At 45.5% G+C, this 27,481-nt stretch overlaps 1 protein-coding gene across 1 annotated transcript in view; it reads right to left on the bottom strand.

Annotated features, from left to right (window-relative positions):
* CACNA2D4 (calcium voltage-gated channel auxiliary subunit alpha2delta 4) overlaps nucleotides 1–26,811 on the bottom strand; it is a 174,845-nt gene extending 148,034 nt beyond the window's left edge. The window contains exons 1-7 of the mRNA XM_073335235.1: nucleotides 26,726–26,811; nucleotides 24,735–24,884; nucleotides 20,094–20,175; nucleotides 7,166–7,282; nucleotides 4,550–4,609; nucleotides 3,176–3,338; nucleotides 702–833 (exon numbers count right to left, since the gene is read on the bottom strand). Coding sequence (XP_073191336.1) covers nucleotides 702–833; nucleotides 3,176–3,338; nucleotides 4,550–4,609; nucleotides 7,166–7,282; nucleotides 20,094–20,175; nucleotides 24,735–24,884; nucleotides 26,726–26,811 — 790 coding nt within the window. The remainder of the gene's footprint in view (nucleotides 1–701; nucleotides 834–3,175; nucleotides 3,339–4,549; nucleotides 4,610–7,165; nucleotides 7,283–20,093; nucleotides 20,176–24,734; nucleotides 24,885–26,725) is intronic.
* Nucleotides 26,812–27,481: the final 670 nt, after the last annotated feature.

Raw genomic sequence — 27,481 nt, 5'->3', positions numbered from 1 at the left:
TGATTGTCACACACACACACACACACACTGGTGATGGGCAGGGGGAGTTCAAAACAATCAAAAGACAGACCAAATCCATAATATAATCTTTTGGGGGGGCCAATCTCATGATTTTGGGGGGTGGGGGTGGGAACTGACTGATGATATTTGATCTCCTGAGGCTGGCAATAGTGTATCTTTTTTCTTACAGAATGGCTGAGAATCTTAAAAAGTAGGAGAGATAGGTGTGTGGCCCAGATTGAGCACTAAAGGCTCTGTCATGGATTTCTCAGGACAGATTGCACTACAGCAGGCAGTCAGCCTGAAGAGCAGATAGGCAAGCAGAATTCCTTCCGTGTCACAGGTGCCACACACTGGCTGTGTTGTCCCCCCGTAGGGTAGCTGGTGGCTAGAGAATGAGAGTTTTTCATCACCACCGGTGTTACTCTTTTACAGGAATGTGCCTGTGGTGCACACCATCCCAGTTCAATCAGCTCAGGCAACCTGTGGTTGTTGGTTATTTCCAAGTCATCTCCCTTTTGGGGAATCCAATCCCAGACCCCTATGCAATCCATATTTACTATTCTACAATGGAAGGCAGTGATTCCCCTAACCCTAGGCTTCCCAGAATAGGTTCTGTATCAATGTGTTCCCTTCCCTGGTGTGTTTTATATTTTGCCCTGATTTTTAGAGACAGGGCTAGGAATGCTGAGCCTCTTTACCTGGGTAAAGTCTGAAGAATCCTGTGGAGCTGCCAAAGTACTGCCAGGTCAGTGTTGGGTCTCTTTGGAAATTGTCCACAAAAATAGGATTCAAGGCTTCTGACATGTAAACTCCATTCAATATGCCAGGGTCTGTGGGGAAATGCAGAGCCAGGAAACATAGGGAGAGGGGAAGAAAGGGTGCAACAGGGGGAAAAAAAGCACAGTGTAGAGGAGAGTGGTGGGAACAAAGAGAAAGACCCAGACAGCATGGAGCCTTTACATACAATGATTCTTCATGGTCTGAACACAATTACAACATGTATCCTCACTACTGCCACTCCCTTCATGATGACAAATACCCTACTGAAACTGGCTTTAAAACAAACATTGCAAGAGGAATTGTTTTCACCGTTCAAGCAAATCCTGGAATGTAAGTCACCACAAGCAATCACAAGTTAACTCTGCTTGGTCACACATCATCTCCCTTCCTCTTCTGGGGTTTATCTACCTTGGGTGATTTACATCAAGTTAGAACAGGATCCCAAGGGGTTATGGTAATTAACTCAAGGTTAAATACAATGTAGCACTCAGTATAGACAGGAATTGTTGTGTCGTATCATCATACCGGTGGGCAGTGGTAGCCCAATCAGCTGAAACAATGTTAAACATGACAGTCCCAGGTTACAGTGAGTGTTTAACATTGTGTGCTAGTTATCAAGACTCCTCCAGTCATGTTCTAACATGATGCAATTACCCAGTGTGGACAAGCCCTTAGATTTAAAAGCCCGCCCTCTTTCTCCTATTACTCTCTGTTTGGACATCTCTCCCCTGGTTTTCTTCATTCCATTCCTCTGTCTCTGCTTCTCCCCCAAGGCTTGATCTCTGATCCTGGACCCCTGATCTCACTTACACCTGTGTAAATCTGAAGATTTACATAAGACATCTGAGGCTGACATGAGATAGCTTGTAGTGGTATCTACTCCAGCACCAGAGAGGGTAAAATGGAGCAGCCGCAACAGGACAAGGGAAGCTTTGATCAAAACCCTCTTTCTGCAATAAAACCCTCTTAAGCTTTTCAACTTTGCAGTGGCGTATATAATTTCTAAATCAAACAGCATAACAAATAATGATAGCGAAGCTTTAAAAGGGAATCACTGTAGGCCAAATAAATCATGGGACTCACGAGTGTTTGTAAGTGAAGGGCTAGAGCAGTGACACTCAGACCTCAGAGGTTCAGGAGCCAAATTAGCAACCAATATTACACAAAAGAGCCACAGTGATGTGAATTCATTGTTTTATTTAATATATATTATTCTCACAGCAAAATGGCTGACCAAATATTATTATTTTACCAACTACAATTGGTTAGTAACAGAGTAAAAGTAACCGTCATGACTGGTTACTAACTTAGACTGGTTAATAATTAAATCACACTGTTTTAATAAAAAGAACAGGAGTACTTGTGGCACCTTAGAGACTAACACATTTATTTGAGCATGAGCTTTCGTGGGCTACAGCCCACTTCATCGGATGCATAGAATGGAACATATAGTAAGAAGATATTTATACATACAGAGAAAATGAAAAGGTGGAAGTACCTATACCAACTGTGCTGCAAAGAGCCACAGGAGACACATTAAAGAGCCACTTGCAGCTCCCAGTCTGAGTATCACTGGTCTAGAGGCTTGGATGCTTGCATGATGATAGATGACCTAGTTTAAGTAGCTGAAGTCATGTGGTTTTAGAGGCTAAGCAGGGCTGAGTATGGTCAGTAGTTGGATTGGAGACCTCCCAGCGAAGGGGTGTTTATGGAACACATGGGTCTTTTGTGCCCTAGATTATAGTCCCTAGGGCTATCAGCTCAGCATGAAATTCATTTAAAAATGTTTAGGAGAAAAAAACCTCTCTCTCTGCATTGGCCCTGTAATGATGTAACCACCTGCCTCTGTTTGCTCCTGTAGCTTCACTGAGCTCACATACAGACAGTCACAGGAGATGAGCCCAACCTAAGACAGAAGTAAGGGAGCATTTCCTGTCAAAATGTACACAAGGAGAAGGACTGATGGTCTGGCAGGCACAGAGCCAGTGGCTGGAGGCAACCTGATATGTCAATAGAAGAGGGCAGCAACTTTAAGACCATTGTTGTCAAGAGCCTCAGCCTGTAAGGACTATGCAGCCCCATGTTTCAGGAGCTCGCCCGCCAACTCCAATAGAGATAGGCCAGCTCCTGATTTAAGGCCAGATTGTAACTGGCAGATGTGTGGACACACAAGGAGGGGAGGACACCAAGCACAATTGCAATGATGCTGCTGCAGGAGGCACGATGCCTCCCAGAGCTCCCCACTGCCACCAGAAGGACAGTGTCTTAAAGTCATAGTACAACCCTTCTTCTCTATCTTTCACTTCCCGCCCTCTTATTTGTGTTGGTATTCGCCTGTAGTTTCCAGGTTCCCCTCACAGGGTTGGGAAGTCAGAGGTAAGAGCCCTCTTACCTTTGTTGTAGACATTGGTTGGGAGTTGCACATCGCTGTATGTTGTGTTCACCAGCAGATTATTGAAATGCTCGTTTGGCTCCAGGATGAATTCATCTCCAAGCTCCACGTAATTATCATTCTCATCTTTCTCGTTAATCAGGAGAGAGTTGTAGTAATCAAACTGTTGATGAGGAGCAATGAGACAGAGGAGAGGGAAAAGACAGCAAGAGAGTTCATTATCTGTACTGCCAGAAAAAAATTATCTGTCCCTGCTTTTCCCAGCTGCCTCCTGCCCGCTGGAGCCCTTCCCCACTGCCAGAATCCTTCCCTGCTTTCCCCACTCCTGGAGCCTTTCCCTGCTGCCTCCCTGCTGCCAGAGATTTTCACCACTGCTGAAGCCTTTTCCTGCAGCTAAAATCAGCAGTGCATATGGGAAGGCATGGCTTGGGCAAGTAGAAAGCCATGTACTTGGGTACATGCCCACACCTTTCAGGTGTATCTGTACTCCTTGACTAAGACATGCCTGACCATCTACACTGCTACTTAAACCCCTGCTAGGGGGACTACCCGAGTACATATGCTACATGCCGCTGAAAGAAGCGTGCAGTATAGATGTAGCCTTGTTCTTTAATCCTTCACCCCACCCTCTTTGACAGATGTGTTCAGGTAGCTCCAGTAGAATAGATAATGGCCAATTCATCACTCTTGCCCGGTAGTCATTTTCAAGCCTGCCAGTCTGTGATCAGATCAACTCACCAGCCCCACCAGCCTTTTACAGCCAAATGACAAGAAGTGAGGTTCACAGAGGAATATACCAATCCAGGAGGAAGCGGAGAGTTTCCACTTATCCATCATTCAGAGTCCCTGTTATTCCCCCTGTTAAAACTCCACTTCCTCTCCTGCTGATCACAATGCATCCCTTTCTCTCAGGTTGGCACAGCATATGGGAGATCCTCCTTTGGAGATCACCTTTAAGGGCATCCCATAAGTTAACCACAGCTGAGGGTGCCAAGGAGTCTGGAGTGGAAGGAGTCAGCACCCTTCTTTCTGCAACATCCCCAGCTGCCACCAGCATGTGCAGCAAGAATCTGAAGGATGCTTTTCAGCATGAGTTTACTACCACTGTGGCAGGGTGAGGAGCTGCCATAATGCCCTGGACCTGCCATGGCAGTCACTTATTTAATAAGGATGACTCCTAATGAGACAGGAGTGAGTTGTTAGTGTGCTACTGGGTGCTCTGAAGGCAAGGAAATTCCCAGCATGCTTAGGAATGGGATGTTTAGATAGCTGGGCGCTCCTGGGATTGGCAGACCATGCCTGGCTATTGGCCAGTTCCTTCGAGGCTCCCTGTCACATGAATCAGGGCTTTGTCATTGAAGGATATGAACGTACCACCAGCGAGGAGTTGAATTCATGGTTCAGATCTGCGTCTTCCGCTGCTTCCACCAGCCTCTAATGCAAACACACACAAAGGGAGGATGAGTGGGAAACACTGGATGTTAGGATATAGATATTCAGGCCTGCCTGTAAAGGCCTATACTCTAAGAATTTAGGTGTATTCTTATCACTTAGCTAGTTATAGAGGTATAAAAGAAAGAATCAAAATCACTGTCTGCCCGTGTAAGGGCCTTCTCTTACTGTAACAGTCTGAGGCCCTGTTCTTAGGCTAAGGTCTTTGGCTAAACAGCAGAGGCAGCCATAAGCTGGGAAGCGAATGCTAGTCACATTGAAATAAGGTGCTATTGAGCTGTTAGGAATACAATCTTGTTCTGATAGTGCCTATCACCTCCAGAGAAAGGGAAGTGCTTAGAAAATGTAAAAGGAAACTTAGTTTGATAGCATCCTGACTGGCAAGAACTTACTTATCAATAGCTGGGATGTGAAATCCTCATTTCTGTGTTTGTTCTATCATTGTAGTCCCCATTTCCCTATTGTTTTGTCTGTATAATCTCTGTCTGGTTCTGTGATTGTTTCTGTCTGCTGTATAATTAATTTTCCTGGGTGTAAACTAATTAAGGTGGTGGGATATAATTGGTTAAATAATCATGTTATAACATGATTAGGATTGGTTAGTTAAATTTCAGGAAAATGATTGGTTAAGGTATAGCTAAGCAGAACTCAAGTTTTACCATATAGTCTGCAGTCAATCAGGAAGTGGGCGTGGGGGGGGGATGGGAACAGGGAATGGGGGTGGGGAAATTCGAATCATGTTTTGCTAAGCGGGGGAATGGGAACAGGGACACAGGTAAGGCTCTGCGGTGTCAGAGCTGGGAAGGGGGACACTAAGGAAGGAAACTGGAATCATGCTTGCTGGAAGTTCACCCCAATAAACATTGAATTGTTTGCACCTTTGGACTTCAGGTATTGTTGCTCTCTGTTCATGCGAGAAGGACCAGGGATGTAAGTGTGTGAAGGAATAAGCCCCCTAACACTGGACAAGTCTTTTCAGAAGCATGAATTGTTCACAAAATACTGAAAAACCCAGTGACTCGGACTTTAGATCTAGTTCAGCACAGCAGAGGAAGCTAAGGGAGGTTACAAATTCCCCTGCATCCAATAAAGGAACTAAAGTTCTCTGGAGCAAGTTTCAAATCTGGAGAATGTACTCACAGCTACTCATTCCTAAGACTTTGTCCCCCCAGACAATGAGTACCCTGGCACTGAGCATATTCATAGAGAGAGACTTTTATTCAGAAAAACAACAAAAGTTTTCATTCCACTTTAACCGGAGCCCTGTGTAAAAGATAATCCAGAGCCAATCCAGCTTCAGCCTATCAACAACATAAAGGGAACTGAGACAAACAGTGTGATGACTGGATTTTTAAAAGGTCCGGGAAATGTTATGACCATTTGTAAACTTTGCCAGCTATGGAAGCTAAAATAATCATCTGCATTATCAAATCTCAGGTTTCAGGGCATCAGCTGATGAAGATGAAATCCTGCTCAAATGCAGCCACATTTACAACACTGCACAATAAGCTGCAGCTGTGTTATGGGCCTTAATAAGGCAATCCAAGTTTGGATCTGAGTCTAAACTTCATGGAAGGTCCCTAGCTCTCTAATGAGTCAAACCAAAACCCTGGACCTTAACACACCCAAACTTGCCTTTTGATCCAAATCCAAACATTGTGGTTTTGGCCCATCTTTACTTTTTTACACCAAATTGTTTTTAGGGAGCCAGGACTTTGTGACTATGGATCCGCACTTCTAAAATTAGGGTAAATACACTGGCATGCACCAGATTCATAGATGTTAAGACTAGAAGGGACCATTATGATCAAGATTCTAGCCTGACTTCCTATATACAACAGGTCAAAGAACCTCACCCAATCAGAGAGCAACTAATGTGCACAATACACATTCTCAAGCAGCTGCAAGAGTCAAACTCACAGTCCATATTGCTCAGCGACAATAGTCACAGTATGCCACATTGGGCCACCCAATGTTCAAACAGGCTGCCACTCTTCAATAGCCAGTGTGCGCTGCACAGCGCAGGGGTCTCATCTTCCGGAGAGTTAGCCCTGGATCTGTTGAATGAATGTTCATTTTCTCATTTTTATTTTGAAGCTAGCAAGTTACTTCTTTTATTTTTCACCCCTGGCTGAGGTAGAAGCTACTATTCCTCTGTTTGTATGCCACTATTTTTCTGCTAGTGGCTACATAACAACAGATGGAGTCAAGAGGCACCAGCTGTTGTTTGGATGGGCAATGAACTCCCTGTATAACCTTTATACCTGCATAGCTTAGCAGTTGCAGGGAAATCAGGACCAGATATTTTTAGAGGTATTTAGGATCCTAAAGATGCAGACAGGCACCTAGTGGGATTTTCAAAAGCACGTACGTACCTGAGTCCCATTGATTTCAATGGAAGTTAGGTGCCTAGGTGCTTTTTTAACTCTGACTTGGAGCCTATTTACATCATTAGGTGCCTAAATACCTTTAAAATTTGGCCTTCAGTGTCTCTAGTTTTCTGGTGGGCAGAAGGGGATTTCCCCATAAAGTTTGTACCTCAACAGCGTCTACTTTTCTGCGCAACATGCTCTCCATCTCCTCTGAGAACTTCTTCACCAGCTCCAAGCCATCCACCTCCTTGATCTTCAGAGTGGGCTCCACGTCTTTGTACTTCTGGCCGAAGGAAAGGAGAAAATCCTCATTGAATAAAAGATTCACTAGGAAAGTTGTGAATCAATTACATTAGCTGGGCATTCTAGTTACTGGGGAGAGATGCATCTAAAGCAGAGGTGGGAAAACTACGGCCCGCGGGCCACATCCGGCCTGCGGGACCGTCCTACCTGGCCCCTGAGCTCCTGGCCAGGGAGGCTCTCCCCCAGCGCCTCCTCTGGTGTCCCCGCTCCCCCACAGCCATGCTGCCATGCGGGCAGCGAGCTCCTTCCACTCTGAGCGGCATGGTAAGGGGGCAGCGGCGACATGCGCGTGGCGGTGAAAGTGTCTTAGGGGGCAATCAGGGGACAGGGAGTGGTTGGATGGGGGTGGAGGTTCTGGGGCAGTCAGGGGGTGGGGAACAGGGGGGGTTGGATAGGGGGTGGGAGTCCCAGGGGGCCTGTCAGGGGGCAGGGGTGTGGCTAGGGGTCAGGGCAGTCAGGGGACAGGGAGCAGGGGGGGTTGGATAGGGGGTGGGATCCTGGGGGGGGCGGTTTGGGGAAGGGGGGTCCCAGGACAGGGCAGTCAGGGGACAAAGAGCGGGGGGGGGGGTTGGATGGGTGGGGGCTTCTGAGGGGGACAGTCAGGGGGCGGGAAGTGGGAAGGGGCAAATGGGGTAGGGCGCCAGGCTGTTTGCGGGGCACAGCCTTCCCTACCTGGCCCTCCATACAGTTTGCACCCCGATGTGACCCTCGGGCCAAAATGTTTGCCCACCCCTGATCTAAAGGGTGGTCCTGATTTTCATCTGGCCTTTTCTGTGCCTCCCCTTTCTTCCATACAGTTGGGCCTGTGTAAATAACTGGTGCATAATGCAGTTAATTTAGACCTCTTCGCATAAGTAATTGATTTGCTGGTGCTATCAGGTGCTTGTAGTTGTCTACATTACCTCAGCTGCACCAGCAAATGATCACCCATGCAAAAATGTGCCTGTGATTATTCACAGCTGCAAGCTGTGCAAAAATGGAAGCCAAGTTTTGAAAACCTGCCAGTGTGTGTATGTACATCAGTGATAACTGTATATGTGCCATGCATACCTGCCACCATGCCACCTCAAGCTGAGCTCTTGTCAACTCTCACAAGCCAAGGAGGATTGGGTCTTATAAGAGCTTATATGGGACTTGGGAGACCTCCAAGACAAACCCAGGGGGTGCAAGGAGTGGTGCTGGTGATTGAGTTCCAGAGTCTGTGCTGAACCAATTCCCTGCCTTGGGGTTAATGAGCACTAGAGCTGGGTATGCCCTCCACTGGCTGGGACAAAGTCCTGACAACTTCATAGTCATTCAAGATTTTCTGACATTTGATCTGAAATAGGGGTTTAACCCCCAGTTGTCTGTCCAAATTCCAAACTGGGCAATTATATTGTGCGTGCCTAAATCGCCCCTGCAGTTTCCATGTTAGATGTGGTAGTCCTTATGTCTTCTCTTTAAAAACAACGAGGAAGGAGGAGCAGACCAGATGGGAGCAGGAAGGGAAACAAACTGCAAAAGGAGACAATGTGATTAACCTCTGTCAAAAAGGACAGAGCCCTTATCCCGCTAGTGGTGATGGGGATGAGACTGTTTTAATTTAAGCGGGAAAACAAAGTAATAGATTCCCTTAGTCCCTCAGCCTTTCTCTTTGGAGTATGTGCATCCTGCCCTCGCCCCAGATGTACAGGATTTACAAACAGGCTACATGGAGAAAATTTTGTGAGAGCCCCTTCTTAAAATATTGGCAGCGCACCAATGCTCTCAGCCTGAGGTTCACTCCCCAGCACAATACAAAATGAGTGGGGGGCAGAGGACTTGGTGGTCCTTTCTAATTAGAAGATGTGGAGAGGAGTCTGAATGTCTTTGGGATAAGCAACCAGGGCTCCTATTGTTAGACAAGCTCACTCATCATTAGAGAAGGCTGCTGAGCATATGTGGAGTCTGAAACGCCTTGAGGAAGGGACAGGGCTGAGGAGGTCGGACAGAAATAGAATCATGCCCAGCTTGCGGCAGGCACGTGCGGAAGCTGCTAGTTCTGTCTGGCGTGATTAACAGAGCAAGGCTTTACTGGATTAAAAACTCCAGCCCTTGCATCCATGCTGCTGCTGCTGGGTAGCCGGACTGGATGGGGGAGGGATGATCCCAAACGTTAGCACAGCAACATCACCAACAGGGGATTTACAACCCACAGATGGAAGGCCTTGGATGATGACGAGACCACCGGACTCATCCCAGCAGCTGCCAGCCTGTCCCATTTAACTGTGTCATAGTTTCAACCATAGAGAAGCTGATTTCTGCCACTCTGGGGGCTTTAATCAGGGCCCTCCTCTGTGAGATCAGAGTAATCTCTCCCTGGAATGCAAGACCGCTGGGGAAACTATATTAGCACTTGCATGCATGCTCTGCGTAAAGAAAACACCATCAGCCGTGGATACACTGGGGTGGTGCAGGATGGAGCAGTGATTGTTCCCAGCAGTGCAGGGCTGAACAGCAGCCTTTTAGCCCTAGCAGGGTAATAACAGCTCTTTGCACTCCTATCAGTTATTTTGAACATGCTTCTGCCATATTAGTGTTTAGAGGTTAAAAGGATATCAATAACCAGCCACAGTGTACAGTAAGAGCCCAGCCACACACAGTGAGCACAGCTCAACCCTTAGAATTCCCTGGGGTGGGGAGAATATTGCACAACATTAGCAGCTGGCTATTTCAATGAATTCACTGGGGCTGTGTTCATACACCTTTGTGTTCACGTTCCATGAAATATTCTAGCAAATAAATTTTACTGGCTGGAATGTTGATGAAAACAGTGAATTTTAATAGGACCCCTAGAGACTATTTGCTGAAAGACTATTCACATCCTACGAGTAGGGAGCACAAATAATACCATGCGACCTCAGGTATTATGATCAGTTACCATAGTGATAAGTGCACTATAAATGTCTAGGTAGACTTCTGTGTCCAATCAAAACTAACCAACACAGATTACATTTAGAATCTTGGTTATCAAATATCAACCCAGATTCACTTGCTGAAATTATTCAGCAAGTAATTTTCAATAACAAACAGTCAAAAACAACAACAACAAAAAGCCCCACCACCAGAAGAAAAACTGATAAGTTGCTTGCATACAAGTCACAAACAGAAAAAGAGTCTACTTTCATAAGCTACATCACTCCTTTAAAACAACAACAACAACTAATTGGGATTCTCCTTAAGCACAAGTGGGGGAGGCTGAGAACCCAGAGTTCTGTCTCCTTTGCTGTGTCTGTGAAGTGATTTACATTGCCAAATATATGTTCCTGTTTCAACCTCCATGAAATTTAGTCCACTGAAGTACTTAGCATTGCATAACTCAATAATAGTGCCACTACTTAAGTCAGAGAAAGACAGTCCATCCTCACCCAGCAAAATCACTTAACATTCATTATTTAATTTGTCCATGCTGCAATATTTAGCAATCTCCTTACACAGTCTTATTTCTAGCTGAAGCTAACAGGGGGTTTAGCCACACAGGAAACCAGGAATAGGTTCTAGGAAACATATTTATTTTGCAATTTTTAATTAACTAAATATAATAAGCATGAAATCCTGGGCCCATTGGCAGTTTTTCCATTGACTTCAATGGGGCCAGGATTTCACCCTCATTGATCTCTTTTTTCTTAGTAAAAACAATAGTAAGTAATTCAGTTACTTAGGGTCAAATCCTGATCCACATGTCCTCCAGAGCATGGGCAACCAAGTTTTCCATCATGTGGCTGGGTTCTGTGATCACTGAAATTCTCAGCAGTGGCCATGTGGCTGTTGTATAACAGAGAGCAGCTGGTAGACTATATAGCCGGCAAACTCGACAAGCCATAGTGAAACAAAGCTGGGATTTTTTATGTCCTTCAAATGTACTTTGTCAGCCTCATGGACTTTTCTGGGCCTTCTGCTATGCTTTCTCCTCCCGTGGATTTTTCAGTGGGGAGGAATGAACTAGCCCTTTTTATCTAATTACTAGAAGTTATTAGGAATTAGAAAGTATTACTTAGTGCACAATGCACACATTTTTTACTACTCTTAAGAAAATAAATGACTAATTTAAAGTAATTTCTCTCTTTGGGTGAAAGCAATTTGTATGAAATTCACCTCTCTGAACACAAAAGGCCTGTGAACCATTTAAGTCCCATTTGAGTCTTCAAAATAGGGCTCACAGAAAAGGAACCACTAACGGTAAAGAAGACATATGCTTTGCCACTGTATCCACAGCAGAGCCAATGCACTGCAGTGGAGAGTTCAGCAGACCAGAGTAAAGCAATTTTAAAGCATCCTTTAGTGGCTATGTAAAATTTGCCATGACCATATCCTGGCTGGTTCCTGGCTCACTGCTGGCTGAGGAATGGGGCTCCATGTTGCTTTCTGGTGTCATCATAATTCTAACACAGCCTAAGGATTTACTGGGCCTTGTGGGATGGGTGCAGGTTGGAGGTATCCAGTAGGATTGGAAGCAGAGGGTGTGGGTTGCAATAGGAATGCCTTATTAGTTTTCCTCTCTTTAAAACAACAAGAGCAAGCAAAAACTGCCAATGAAATTCCATGCAAAATGTTAGTTAATTAGAAGATTTAAGTGTAGAAAAGGCAGGAAATGAAAAATTATGGTGCTAATAGCAACAGGAATTTAGTTACACTGTAAATATATCAAGCTCCTAATGCAAGGCCAAATTCTGATGTCCTTATTGTTATTACTCAGGTTTTAACTATGTCCTTACACAGGCAAAACTCCCATTGACTTCAGTAAGAGTTTTGCCTGAGTGAGGAGTGAGCAAACATTGAGAAAAAATTCCAGGATCTGGCCTCTGCATTATAAATCCATTGGGGAAGGGACCTGTCCTTGTATTTGTCTGCAAAGCGCCCCAAATACCTATAATGCTGTATATGTAGCAGCAAGCCAAAATATTTCATGTGTGAAATGTGCCATGTAGCTCAAATACGATAACATTGCTTTGGAAACTCTTGTATTTGAATTTTCTGACTTCTGTGCATTCAAATCCACTGCCTTAACATAACCTGAGTCTGGGTGCATGTGTGTGTGCGTGCGTGCGTTTGCCACATTACAACTAAGTTCTTTGTAGGTCTGGCCTCTTTGAAAACAAGTTTCACCTACCTCAAGACCGTGAGGTTTGTTCACATTACTGCATTAGGAGGATACCTGATCTTAGCCTCATGAAATCTCTCTCTCTCTCTCTCCACAGCTATAGCATCAAGCAGATTGAAGTCCTTCAAGCTTATCTGCTTTAAGAAGCTTATTAGTGAAGATGGTGTTTGATCTAGAGTTTCCTAACAGGATAGAGGATGAGGAAAGACCTGGGGAAATGGGCACAGCAGGAAGAGAGGGGAAAACCCCAGGATGAGAGGGAAAAATAAATAGGATTCGAGAGGGAGCAAGGGGGGAGAGGTAATTCTGACTTGTCTGAGCTGCATGTGTATTTCTCTAGTAATGTCTAAACTGGGTAAGAAATGGACTTGAGGAGATGACTCAGAGAAAGAGAGAGTATGCAGGGCTGTGTTGGATCAGAAATCGAACCCAGGTTCAGGGCTGGCCTTAGCATGAGGCAAACTGAGGTGGCCGCCTCAGGTGCCAGACTGTGGGGTGGGGAGGAGGTGTGCCACTAGGACCCAGAGTGTAGAAAATTGTGTCTGCTGCTGGTGCATATGTATTCTCTCTGCTCTAGATGCACAGAGATGGTGGAGTGCTGTGCTGGAGGAAGGAGGGCGCAAGAGACATAACAGGCAGGCAGGAGAAAAGGTGAGAGGGAATAACAGAAAGCAGCAGGAGCTGCAGGGAGAGAGAGGAGGAGCAGCCTCTTATGTACTTCTCTACCACCCCCAGGAGCCTGGACTGATTAACACCAACTTCTCAGGGAGCTTCCTGTTTCCTGCTGCTTCCCTGAACCCACTTGAGGAGAACAGGCAGTCAACTGAACTAGTAGGAGCCAGTTAGGCCCTTAAGACGCTGATATCTTCCCTCACTCAGGCCCTGCCACCAGCCCTGCTTATTTGTCTCCTTTAATTGAGTGTTGAGAGCCACTATAGCTGGTACAGAACAGCAGTCATGAGTGAAAGAAGAAAACGCCCTTCTGAGGCAGCATTCAGAAAAAGCAAGCAAGCAAAGGGAGCTTTTCTATCTAAGCAGGAAGGAGCTCTCCTGAGATACATAGACACAAATGTTCATGGTGAACCTTCCGGCCCCATTGAGGATGTGAGTGGTGAGGAGATGCGTGATCTTCCAGTTAGTCAGAGTGCAGGTAACCTGGCAGCTACTGCAGAATCCATATCTCCATCTCAAATAGATGTAACCATGCACATTCCTGAAGAAAAGTGTAGATCAGAGAAGAGTGTGGTGGAGGCGCAAGAAACAGCTGCTGCTGAGTTTAGTTCCTTAAGTCTAGATGATCCAGGACTGTGGACCCACTTGAGCAGTAGCCTGAGGGACTTCTTTGTACTGCATGGGCCACAGCAAGTGAAAAACTTCATGTTCCCCAAAGAGAATGAAAATAGAAGTTTCCATCCAACACGTTACTGGCGTGAAATCCCCAATGGTGACAAAGTGGAGAGGCCATGGCTTATGTACTCAAAAACCCAGAATGCTGCATACTGTTTTTGTTGCAAACTCTTCCAGTCTAATGTTCCAGCCACATTGGGTTCTACAGGAACAAAAGAATGGAAAAATCTGGCTAGAAATCCGGCATGCCATGAGAAGGCAGCAAATCACCAGAGAGCATTCCACAGGTGGAAAGAGCTTGAGATGAGACTAAGGTTAAAGGCCACCATAGATGATCAGCATCAAGAGAAGATTGCGTCAGAGTCTCTTTACTGGCAAAATGTTCTGAAAAGGCTCATTGCCACTGTGAGAATGCTTGCTACCCAAAACCTAGCATTGCGTAGCGCTTCAGATCGGTTGTATGTGCCAAACAATTGAAACTTCCTTACAATTGTGGAGCTGATGGCTGAGTTTGATGCTGTACTCTAGGAGCATCTGAGAAGTCACCACCCAAGAAATGTACACACAGCACTACCTTGGAAAAACAATTCAAAATGAGATCATTCAGTTACTAGCAACAAAAGTCAAACAGAAGATTGTGGCAGATCTGAAGTCAGCAAGCTATTACTCTGTTATTCTGGACTGAACACCTGACATCAGCCATATGGAACAAATGACTTTAATGGTGCATTTTGTAACAACAACAGAACCTAGTGAAAATGTCCCTTCAATGGTGACTGTCAGAGAGCATTTTCTAGAATTTATTGACATTGATGATACTACCGGAGCTGGTTTGACAAATGTGCTTCTTACAAAGCTGGAAGATACGGGAATTGCAATAGCTGACATGAGAGGTCAGGGCTACTATAATGGTGCTAACATGAGAGGAAAGAACAGAGGAGTGCAGACACAGATCCGAGAGTTAAACCCTTGAGCTTTTTTTGTCCCATGCGGTTCTCATTCATTGAACTTGGTGGTCAGTGATGCAGCATCAGCTTCTAGTGAGGCTGCTAAATTTTTTAATGTAATGCAAAGCATCTATGTATTTTTCTCTGCATCAACTCATCGATGGCAAATTTTGAAGCAACATCTGGGAACATCCTCTCTGACGCTGAAACCACTGAGTGCCACACAATGGGAAAGTCGAGTGGAGGTGATAAAGCCTATCAAAAACCAAATTGGGAAGACAGATGATGCCATAGTTGCCATTATGAAGGATAATGCTATGACAGGAACTGTTCCTGGGAGAACAGTGGCAGAGGGAAATGAAATCACAAGAAACATACATAACTTCAAATTTCTGTGTGGCTTAGTGTTGTGGCATGACATATTGTTTGAAATAAATGTTGTAAGCAAGAGACTCCAAGGTGTTGACCTTGATATATCTGGGGCCATGGAACAACTGGACAAAGCAAAGTCACACCTACAGTCTGACTGGTCAGATGAGGGAATTCAAAACATGCTGAAGAGTGCACAGAAATTGGCAGAGGAACTTCACACTGAAGCTATTTTCCCACCCATTCAAGAATACAAGAGTCACCAAAGAAGGAGATATTTTGATTACGAGGCACGGGATAATCCCATAAGAGACCCCAAACAACAATTCAAAGTTGAATTCTTTAACCAGGTGCTAGATTATGCAATACAGTCAGTTGAAGAACGTTTCGTGCAGCTCAAGGAACACAGCAGTATATTTGGGATGTTGTATGATATTCCAAAACTCCTCACTATACCTGAAGAAGACCTACACCAGCAATACAGGGCACCAGAGACAGGGTTGACACATGATGACATGCGCGATATTGATGCGAGTGATTTAGGTGATGAACTGAAAGCCCTTTCAAGATACATTTCAGCAGGATCAACTCCAAAGGCTGTTCTGGAATATATGTACACAAATAAGATGACCACCCTCTTTCCAAATGCTTTTGTTGCTCTGCGCATACTTCTACCACTTCCTGTAACAGTTGCCAGTGGAGAACGCAGCTTCTCCAAGCTGAAGTTAATAAAAACACATCTACGCTCCACAATGACACAGGAGAGGCTGGTCGGCCTTGCAGCCATCTCAACAGAGCATAAGCTGGCCCAGACTGTGGACCTTCAGCAGGAAGCAGTTCAAATCTTTGCAATCAAGAAGGCATGGAAAGCACTACTTTCATTATTCAAACAGATAAAAATGCCACTGTTTACTATGCAGACAAGAAAAGTTACATTTGCTGTTAAGGCATTTGAAAGTTAAGTGTTACTTAAAATTTTTGAACAAGGCATTTTAAGTTGTTAGTTCTCCTTTATTGGGGTAGGTAGCAGAGCAGGACCATGAGAGGAGTAGAACAGGAAGAAGGCAGAATTGAGACCTTTCAAAGTTTTGGCCCAAGCGAGGAGGCATGGGGGCATCATTTGAGCTCCCTGCCTCAGGTGCCAAAATGTTGTGGGCTGGCCCTGCAAGTCCTGCAGGAAGTGACAATGGTGACTCAGTGAGGAGCATTCTTCCCCTAAGATGCCGCTGAACCAGTGTCCCACTCTGACATCGAGAATTCCATTTCAACCAAAGCACAGTCCATCTGCATTCAATGCAGTCAGCAAGTCTGCATCGTGCACAAGAGAGAGGCAGATACCTCCTTCTCTTTATCAGTGCACCGCACAGGATCTTTGACTGTGGCCGGTGAAATGTGGCTATTCGTGGGTGTGGGGGTGCTCCTCTATCAGCCTACCAGGGAAAGACGGGTGCCACCGCCACTGTATGAATCCTGGGCTTGATTTGCTAGTCAGAATCAAACTGCCTTTCAGTCAGAAATCAATCGTCTCGTCTCTGAGGGAATCACACATAAAATTTTGCTGGATTTGGTGCAATCTTTTATTGACCATCTGAATGTGGTGACTGCTATTAGGAGCAGCATCTCTGAGCCCTGTTGTGCTAGGTTCTGTACAGCTCCTCTCCTAAAGCGCTTACAGTCTAAACAGACGAGACAGACAAAGGGGAAATAGAGGCACAGAGAGGTGAAAGGTCGTCCAGCGGGCCAATGGCTGAGGTGGGACTAGAACCTACCTATCCTGGCTCCTAGGGCAGTGTCCTAGTAACTTGTCCACACTACCTTTCACAGCCCACACTGCCTCTCATAACACTGGGTTTGTCAAGAAACAACCCCTCTGACTTCTGACCTTAAGGAAGGTGGAAGCCTTTAACTTCGGAGGAGAAATAGCCACAAGAGCAGTATTTGATTGTTTTGATGGAGCAGTGGAGACGAAGACTGCAGCATTTTCTCACAGTCCTTAAAAGAGATGGTGAAGCTTATAGAACCCTATGGAAAGATTCATACCTGCCATCTTTCCATGAAGATCGTGACAAGGGGCAAATGCCCTGTGACATTGCAGGAGATGGAGGTCCCAGCAAAAAGCAAATAGAGAAGCCATTCAAATAGAAGCTAGGTCCAAAGGGAACTTGGATACCTGCCAGAAGCTGGTTCTATCAGCTGGTGACACTGTAGAAGTTGGCAAGGTGTAACCATCGTCACTGCTACTAAAGGCCAGGCTTCAGCCAGTTTTGGTATCACACTATGGCTGGGTAAGAATTGGGCAATGAAGGGTCTGAATGCATCTTAGTCCGGTGTGGCACATGTATGCTCCTCATGAAAAGAACTAATTCATTATCAGTGTAGATGACTCATGCTGAAGGACCAGAGGACATTTATCAGACAAGCACAGCTAAGGAGGCACAGAGGGAATCTGTTCTTATATCAGACGGAAGGGAGCACACTGGAGAAGGAGTTTCTGGAGGGTCCAGCAGAAAGGTGAGGAAGTGTGAATGGAACAACATTCTGTCCCTTTTGTAGCTGGAGCACAGGAGTGGCTGAATCAGTAGAAAGAAGGCAAAATGTAAACAGGTAGAAGAAGTGAAGGGCAATTTATGGCTTGGCACAAAGAGAAGATGCAGGGAAGTAGGAGAAAGAATGGAAGGTGGGTGTGAGGAAAGAGAATCCATCCTCTCAGATGGGTTCTGCAGTGCTCGTACTGAGCCATGTCCTCTCCAGCAGCACCAAAAAGAGGCTGATTGGTAAAACTGTGCTTGCAGCTGTGCACACAGGGCAGAGTGCAAGGTGCACGTGATCATCCCCTCCCCCTTCCTCAAGCTGTCTATAGTGCACAGGGACAGCATCCAGGCAGGGAAAGCAATGGTGTCCCAGGTTACGGGGTATGTTTGCACTGAACACCTTCCACTATCACAAAAGATGCCGTCATGACACAGCATCTTAGCACTAGCCCCTTCTACAATATAGAAATTGGTGTAGAAACTACTCTCACTTCTCCCTATTCCCAGAAATGGGTTATTTACTGGGGCGTAACTGGGGCAGAGTCCCATGGGAGGTTGGGTGAAGAGGATGATAACCAGGCTCCGTATCCGTCATCCACTAGGGGCTCCAGGGAAACCTAGTGCCTGGAAGCAGAACACAGGGAGACTGATTGCACCAGAAAGAAAAGGAGTACTTGTGGCACCTTAGAGACTAACCAATTTATTTGAGCATGAGCTTTCGTGAGCTATGTGAGAATGTAGCTCACGAAAGCTCATGCTCAAATAAATTGGTTAGTCTCTAAGGTGCCACAAGTCCTCCTTTTCTTTTTGCGAATACAGACTAACACGGCTGTTACTCTGAAACCTGATTGCACCAGCAGGCTCATGCAACCACTCGGGGGTGATTTTCAACAATGCTCAGCACTGGCCGAACCCTGCTCCCCAATTTACCATTAGCTTCACTGGGAGCAGGGACAGGCAAGTGCTGAGCACTTTCAAAGGCCCACCCACAGTGCTATGTACAGAGGCCATCCAAGCAAATGAATCGTTGGCAGCCAGCAGAGAGTGTGGCCATATGGAAAGAGGCTAGTTTTCACAGAAGGAAGATCTGAATCAGAACAGAGAATCTCCCTCCTCCCACTCTTTGGCAATGGGAGCCAAGGGAATGGCAATGATCAAGAGACAGGTCTGGTGCTCGCTGCTCTCCATGCTAAAGCCTACCCTACCTGCATGCACAGTCACTGTGTGTGAGTTCATGAAGAGTGTGATTGGTTACTTATCTGGCTCATGGAACTGCCTCCCTGCCAGGATTCTGACGAGAAATCTGTCCCCTGGCTATTTCAATGAACACCCACCCCACCACCACCATCTATCTCCTGCACTGGCCTGTTCCATATAAAATATACAACTTCCCATGCAGACTCACACATGCACCCTTCAAATTAGCCTTCTGCCATCAGAACTCAGTCGCTCCAAAGTTCATGGAAAACAAAAGAGGAGCTGGCCTGACCAAAGCAAGCTCATTATTTCAGATAATTACATGCTGGTTCATAATTGGTTAATTCCAGCAAAAACGTGAAACAGATTTTTACAGTGATTCTCCAGTTCCAACATTCCCTGCCTGAGCTCATGGACTGAGCAAATCAAACATGATGGCCCAAATTCTCTGCTGGTGCAAATGGGCCAAACGCCATTGAAGTCACTGGAGCTGGACCCATTTTTGCCAGCTGCTGCCAATGAGGATGTTCCTAGCAGCTGGAATTTCAAGAAGCGGAGGGTATGAAAGTTGCTATTCCTGTGCTGAATTTGCAGGGGCATGGATTAAAGAACTGTGTATGACGGGTAGGCTAGGGTGAGCCATTCTTTATTCCAAGGCAATCTAGTTGTATACAGCGGCTTTCAGAACTGGCATCACAATGCCCTTCAGAGAATCAGCCCTAAACTACAGAGGAAAAACAGATTTTAAAGCAAGATTTAAAGAGACGGAAGGGACTCAGTGGAACAGCGGGAGGAAGATAGATGAGGAAGTACAAATAAACAAGAGAGAGCCCCAGTTGGGAAAGCCCAGGGAACGGAGAGGAAGGAAATATTGGAGTAGAGTGAGCAGGCAGGGGAGTAGATGGATATGCAGTTAAGAAGGGAGGAGAAGAGTGAATATGGTCATTAGGGGAAATAGGTGGATATGAGGTCAGAGGAGAAAGGTGAATAGTGCCCATGGACAGTATGAAAAGCCAGGAGAACAATTCGGAGTCCAAAGTGGCTAATGAGCCAATGAAGGCGTCAGAGAGAGGTGCAAAGTCCACCTGGACCAATGAAGGTTAGAGGGTAGGGACCAGGAAATGAATCCAAATGGTCTTGAAAGTTAGTGAAGATTTCCTAGTGTTGCCCTTCTACAATCAATCCCCAGGATGGACAGACGGACGCGCACACACACACACACATACACATACACATACAAAAAATCTGAAACCAGCAAAGCTCCTTGCAGGTATGGCCTACCTTCTGTAAGAGGAGAGAGCCTGAATACTTTGTCATGATGGAATATATCTCCCCACCAAAGGCATCTGCCCAGGACTTCACCCTAAAGTGGAGAAAGAGGAAAACCAGCAGTGTTAACACGTCAGGTAGATGAGCTGCATCAAAGGGCAACAGTCGTGCAGGCATGTATCACTCCCTGTCTCCCTATGCACGCAAATCACCAAGCACACCTAGGACGCTGTAGAAACAGTAATAACACATTTTCTATTTGAACTGCTGGTGAGACACACAACAGTAGCGGGAAACCATCATCTCTGTGACCCACTCTGCACCCTGGTCTTTCCTTACCATTAGGCTGTTTTAACACAGTGCCACGTTTTGGGGTTCTTATTCAGTCACTATTGACTCTAACAGGAGTTTGCTTGAGTAAAGACCAAGTCAAATCTGAATTATAACAGGGTAAGGATCTCAGGATTCAGTTAGACCATGAACGCTTTGGGACAGGGACACTGAGCCAGGCTGTGATCTCAGTTACTCCAGTGTGAATCCAAGGCATGCAATTGCTTTCAGTGAAGGCATCCTGGACTGACACAGGTGTAAACTGGGAGCAGATTCTGGGTCACATCTTATCTCTCTGTCAAGTACCATGCCCATATATGCCATCCTATAAATAACAGACAGTAGGAATACCACACAGAGATCCTAAGAGTGGTGACATGCAGGCTGAGCATAAAGATATTGCCTCCTCCTCAAATTAGCATATTTGGCAGCTGTAATTGTCAGAATACTTAATCAGGAATCATGTTAGGATGTTCCACCTCCACTCAGTTCCTTTTACAGGGATTCACTGAGGAGGTATCAACTTCTTTATAGAACACATGGCTGCCTCCACTCATCAGAACACACCCGCTACTTACGGAGTACAGATTGTTACCTATAATTTTCAGTGGGATGCCTCCCACTTCTAAGAAAACTTTAAACCCAGAGGGCCTGATTCTTCTCTTCGCAATGGCAGTATAATGCAATCAAAATCAATGGCATTCCACCTCCATAAAAAACTAGCGCAATGGCATAGTAAATCAGGCACTGAGGCATCCATTTTTTAACCACTGTGTGTGATCCTGCTCCCACTGAGGTCAATGGGAGCAACTCAGTATTTCTGGCTTTGATGGTCAGTTTACTGGTTTCTGCATCCTGTTTTGTCAGCCACAGTCATCTTTATTTTTATACACTGAAAACAATAGCGAACATTTGAATTTGCTAAGAAGACAGGATTCCCTGGCCCATCTCAGACCCTTCTTCTGACAAGCCCACTAGCCTGCTTCTGAGCAGAGAAAAGCCAAAACCAAACGAACCCTTGGCCTATTGTGCAATGCGTGGGGGTGGGAAAGAATTCCTTCCAGACCCTTATGGTGATCAGCTGATGTCCTAAAGCATGAGATCTGATTACCCTTATCTCAGTATTTAACTCAATAGCCCCCTGAAGCAGCTCGTTTAATGTCGTTTAATAATTTGTCTCTACAAGCCAATTAATGTTGGTATGAAAATTTACTAACAGTCACAAAAGCTGCTTACCCACCCATATGATGATGATGATGATGATGATGATAGGAAAACTACACATAGGGCTTCTGGAAGGTTGCCTAGCCAGCCCAGGTAACTGCAGCAGTGTTACCATCTCTCTGGATTTTATCACGTCTTGTGATATTTGGTGTTTTTTCTCAAAGCCAGGGCTCCTGGAATCATGTGATTGCATGAGAATCTCATTAAAAAGAGAAGAAATGAAAGTTTCTAGCCCTCATGGTTGCAAAAGAAAAGCTTGAAAATGTGAACCCTAAAAGCTCCATCACCAGGAAATAAATAAAAGCTGAAATTATGATTATTTTTAAAAAACTATATGATTTTTAAGCCAATCCCATGATTTCTGAATGCTTGGAATTGGAAATACTGCTGCAGACTCCTAGGCAATATCCTGGGACGGTGGCAATGGGCAGGCAGCTGTGGCACAACTGTGTTCAGAGCTCAGCAGCATCTCTATTGACTGCTCTCTGGCTGCCTCCCTAACCCTGCTGGCTGCCTCTCTGCTGAGTTTCTTAAAGCTACGTGTGGCACTTGGGGTACTGGAGAACCTCCACTTCCTGCAGGCAAAGAGAAGGACAGTGCTGGCCAGGGAGTTAGGGGGAAGCATGGGGACAGAAAGGGGGAGTCATGGGGACAGAGATGGGGAACTACAGGGTGACAAATGGAAGGCCAGAAAGAAGAGAAGAGCCATGGGGAGGCATGAGAAGACACATTAGGCACAATGGTAAGAGAGACATAGGTCAGGCAACTGGCGGCATGCAGACACATCTCATCAGAGCAGTGTAAAAGGGGGGTTCCTGTAGGTCAATAGGGGTCAGAAATAAATGGGGACCCAAGAAGGGCACTGAGACAGCCAACAGACAATTATTTTTCACGAAAGCCTGGGGGCTGCTGGAGGGGCAGGTGCATTTTGGCAAATCTGAGGTAGTTGTCTTTGTCCTCTTCTCTCAATCATCTAACAAAGAACCAAACTCATATTCACCAGATTGCATCAAAACTTGTTCTGTGACTGGCGGTTCTCACAACCCCAGTTAATATGCAGAATTGTCCCTCTGGGGGGAAAACCTTGAAATGTCAGTAGCTACCTGGTTATTGTGATTTAATAACCACAATTATTAAGATTTCATGGTGCAGCAGCCAGAATAAAGTCGATGGTAAAATGTTATGAGATGCCCAGGGTTAAGCCCCCAAGGGTGGCAATGAATGTGTGGATTTCTTGGTAAATACATGAAGAATTCCATGGATGGAATCTTTTGGGGTCTATTTGAAAGAGGCCTTGAGCTGTTTGAATGCAAAACATTCCTCTTGATCTCAGGAAGAGACGTAAACTTTTTTCAATACTTTAGTTCATGTAACTGTTTCTCCAGCACAATGTCATTTCTTTCAGCCATCGAATGAGAAGCAGGGTTTCCTCCCCTCAAAACAGCATCCTGAAACACAATCACTGCTGGTCAGGAGTGTTCTCTCCTCTCTGAGCCAAGCCCTCCGAGTAAGGCAGAAATATCCAAATCTCTTCCCTTTCAAATAAATTGTAGCATAAAAAATTCTACACCAATATATTTTTAACCTTAAAGTAGTTAAGTTGCTTAAAGCAGCTTAGCAAGGTCCAATACTTTTAACTCTATATATTCAGATGTTAGTATCATGGCAACCTGCCAAAGAAAGATTTGTCACCAAGGCAGGACTCACTTTGTAGCATGGTGTCAGCCCTTGGCTAGCCATCCATGACTGTGGAGAGACACACGCACTCCCCTTCCCCTCAAAGTGCATGCACAAACACACGCACACAAGTACGACACATCCAGAAGGCTGTATACACATACTAAAACCCTTGTGTAAAAAGTCCATGCACAGATACATGTATGAAAACCTGCATACCAAATGCAGGGCACACACAATACAATAATGCTATGAAGACTTTGCACCTCTAATGTGCTTTTCATTTGCAGATTTCACAGGATTTTATAAAGGAAGATTAGAGTCATAATCCCCATTTTACAAATAGGGAAAGGACACACAGAGAGGTGATATGACCGGCATGCCTCCATACACTAAAATATGTATGTGCGTGTACAGTACATACATGTATTGCACATGTGTGCATAATAGTCATTGCTATGTAAGCCTTTGGAATAATATTATACAGAGACAGTGTAAGGGGATAGTACCAGTAACATATAGAAGTACTAGGAACAGTAAAACAATTTGGATCTTACGTATAAAGATGGCCAGAATGACCCATCTTCACTCAAGTACTTCAGACATATCACAGAGCTACAGCCTTGCCCTAGGAGGATGTTACACAGCCGCATAAAGTAAGTGCATCTCTGAGGTGGCTCAGATTTGTCCCAGCAACCAAACTGGTCTCCAGCTGCCCCAGAGATCAGGGGCAATATATGCTGTCTTTATACCATGTTTGCCTGCTCCTTCTGGTGCACCAAACAGAGCTGAGGAAATTGACTAGAGACTACAATAAATAATAACACCTAGCTCTTATCTACTACATTTTATTTTCAGATCTCAAAACACTACACAAAGCGGGTCAGTATCATTATCCCCAATTTACCAATGGGGAAACTGAGGCAAGGGGCGGGACATGACTCGCCCGTGGTCACTGAGCAGGCCAGTGGCAGAGCTGAGATTTTAACTCAGGTCTTCTGAGTCCCCAGTCCACTGGCCTATTCTGTACACTTTAAGAACAATCCTTTTCTGTCTGTGAGCCCAGGTCCATGGGAACGATTCCCACTGTGGCTTGGACCTGATGGTGAAGCGAGATTTTGCATCTAGGGCAAAAATCAGGTCAAAGAAATATTCCATGCAAAAAGTACAATTAAAGCTCTGTCGTCCCCCAGACAAATGACATCTCTGAAAGGTGGGGAGGTGGGTGCCTCTTAAGGGAAGGGACTGACGCTAGTTATGGGAGGGGACAAAGGAACACTGAGAGAAAAGGGACGATGAATGGCAGAATGGGGACTGGGACATCAATAGCAGAAGAGGGAAGTAGACAGTGAAGGGCAGAGGGTGGTAGAGGGCAGAGGAGTACGTGGGTAAAGGGGTATCAGGCTAGGGGGAAACACTTACGTTTCCAGTGGTATCTTTGCCTGGGACTTAGCAGAAGGCAGGAGGCAGCTGAGTGAGAGGAAAAGCCACAGGATGGCTCCTGGCACCATTCTCCAGGCAAAAACCATCAGCAACAGGACCAGTTGTATAGACATAGAGAGTCCCAGCCACGTTTACCACTTTATGGAGGTCCCAACACTGTCCAGACAGGCCCCAGCATGGTGTCTTGCTGGGGAGTGGGGTTGGGGAGCAGAGTCCTAGGGACACTTAAGCCTGCATGCTGCTGCCACCCTGTGCCGTCACTCCGCACTGTCCCTGTCCAAATGGAGAAAAGCTCCAACGGGACGGCACAGCTTCACACCCAACAGCTGCAGATAAAAGTTTGCAAAGAATATGCTGGAGTTACTGAGAGGGGAAACTTGGGAGAAGCTGCCCCATGGCTGCCAAGGTGATCACTGGGTCCCATCTAGCTTATGTGCCCTGCAGGAATGGAAGAGACTTGAGGGAGCTCTGCAGCAACAGCATCTACGTAATCTATCGCTGGCCCTTTAATCCCCATGCAAAGCAGCAATAGCAGCAGATTTAGGGAAGTGGAGTGGGATAAAATCACCCAGGATTACTCTGATTTCTGAAGACAGGCCTCAGCTCATCCAATCAGAGATCAGAACAAGCTCCCTCCGAGCCTGTTTTAAAGGGACAACATCACCTCTTCTAAAAAAAGCCTCCTGACCTTTGATCCCTACTGAACAGCACTTGCTCCTCACTTGAAGAGGATGCATGTAAATTCTTTGCCTGGGATAATTTCTATCGATTTACTTTTATGTCCCACCCTCTCCCTCCATCTTCTAGGAAGTACTAAATATATTAAGCCAAATCCCGCTCTTCGTTATTCCTATGCATGTGACCCCAGTAAGTCAAAAGGGTTGCACAAGTGTAAACGAGAGGCAAATTTAGACTGGGTCAGAATCTGATCTCAGTTATACTGTTGGGTTAGTATAAAGGATGCTTATTTTTACCTATTGTTTGTATTAGGGTTCCACCCTCAAAGTCTCAATGAGAACCCCATTGTGCCAGGAACTATCCAACCAAATCTAAGATGCAGTCCCTGGACTAAAGAACTAAATAATATCTAGGCAAAAAATGAACCGAGGGAGGAAAAAGGACAACAAGAAGCAAAAATGAAATCAAGGAAGAACCAGGAAAATACTGGACCCTTAATCTGATCTGACATCTGTGAATGTGAGTGTTTATTATTAGTGAAGTCCAACACTTTGGTACAGGAAAAAAACTATCCAGACAGCTACCCCCTAATTTGTATCTGGAGACTGACAAGTGAGTCCAGAGAACGTATGGTTGTAGTAGATAGCAAATTACATACTGTGATGAGGGTTGCACTTAATTTTAAGGTTTAATTTATAAATGATTTTAAAGGGTTAATAAAAGACAACTAGATGTTATAACCATGTTACCCACCTGAGTAGTAGATAGCTAAAAGTACATCAGTAAAACATATTAAAAGATTGTTAGAAGCAACCTATTGACCAGCTGGACTGCGGGACAATGGATTAAGCTTTTATTAAAACATCTATTAATAATTTAATAACCTGTCATAAACAATAAATGGAACTTGAATATAAAGTGTAATCATTATGAGCATAGCATGTTATGCCACACCAAGCATTTCTCAAATGTATACGCAGGGGGAATCACCTGCAAAACGATGGAGGAAAGGATCAGACACAGGGCAGGTGTAATATTGTTTGCAGATCTGGTTCCCACACATGTAATGGGATTAGAGAAAAACTAGAGCAAATACAGAGAAGAAAAACAAGGATTAGAGGTTAAAATATGTGATGAACAGTTGAAAATTTTAACAGGCGAGGATAATTAACCACGGTGATAATTTACTTAAGGATTTAGGGGATTCTCCATCAATTGACATCTTTAAATCAACAGTAAATATGTGTCTGTAAAAGATACATTATAGCTCAATGTGACGGGGTGTGACTCACCACTGCAGCGCCTCCTGCTGGATGTCCCAGGGATCAGCTCTGCTAGCCAGTGCACCCTCTTCTGGTGGTGTCTTGCCCACCATCATCTCTGCTCCTGGACCTGTGTCACCCCAAGGACTGCGGGGTCCTCTTCAGGACACAGCCCTCCGGCTGGGTCACACTCAGTTCTCCCCCCTTCTGAGGGAACAACAGTCCACTGCCCAGCCACTTCCTCAGTGGCGATTGGGACAAGGGGGGCACTCAGGCCTGCCAACTACTCCAGGTCCCAGCCCAAGGACTGTGTAGATGGCAGCCACATGCTGCATCCCCTCCAATCCCTCAGTCTTCTTCCCTGGGCCACTTCCCCACAGCCCCAGCACCTTCTCCACCCTTGTCTCAGGGCCTTAGCATGCCAGCAGTCAGCCAGGAGCTCACTCTTGCTCCCCTGATCCTACTTAACACTACTCTGTCCAAGGTGCTAGCTGCCCTCTGCCTGCAAGGCAGCCAGTCCTCCTTCCTCCCCAAGCTCCAGGGAGTGACTGACCTGCTCCGCGCTGCAGCTCTTCTTATATGGGCCTGCCTGGCCCTGACTGACTGTTCCTGGCGGCCTGTCTCCAACTGGTTGTTTCCTGCACAGCCTCCCTAGGGTCCTCTACAATTGACGGCCTGTCACGCAGCCTCTCTAGGGTTCTCTTAACCCTTTATGGGCTAGTGTGGGGCAGTTGCCCCATCACACTCAACCACAGATTATGGACATGATACAGGAATTACTGGGTA

Source organism: Lepidochelys kempii, chromosome 1, assembly GCF_965140265.1.
Source record: "Lepidochelys kempii isolate rLepKem1 chromosome 1, rLepKem1.hap2, whole genome shotgun sequence".
Lineage (NCBI taxonomy): Eukaryota > Metazoa > Chordata > Testudines > Cheloniidae > Lepidochelys > Lepidochelys kempii.
The sequence above is the reverse complement of the archived record's forward strand: the minus strand, read 5'-3'. Positions and strand labels throughout refer to the sequence as shown.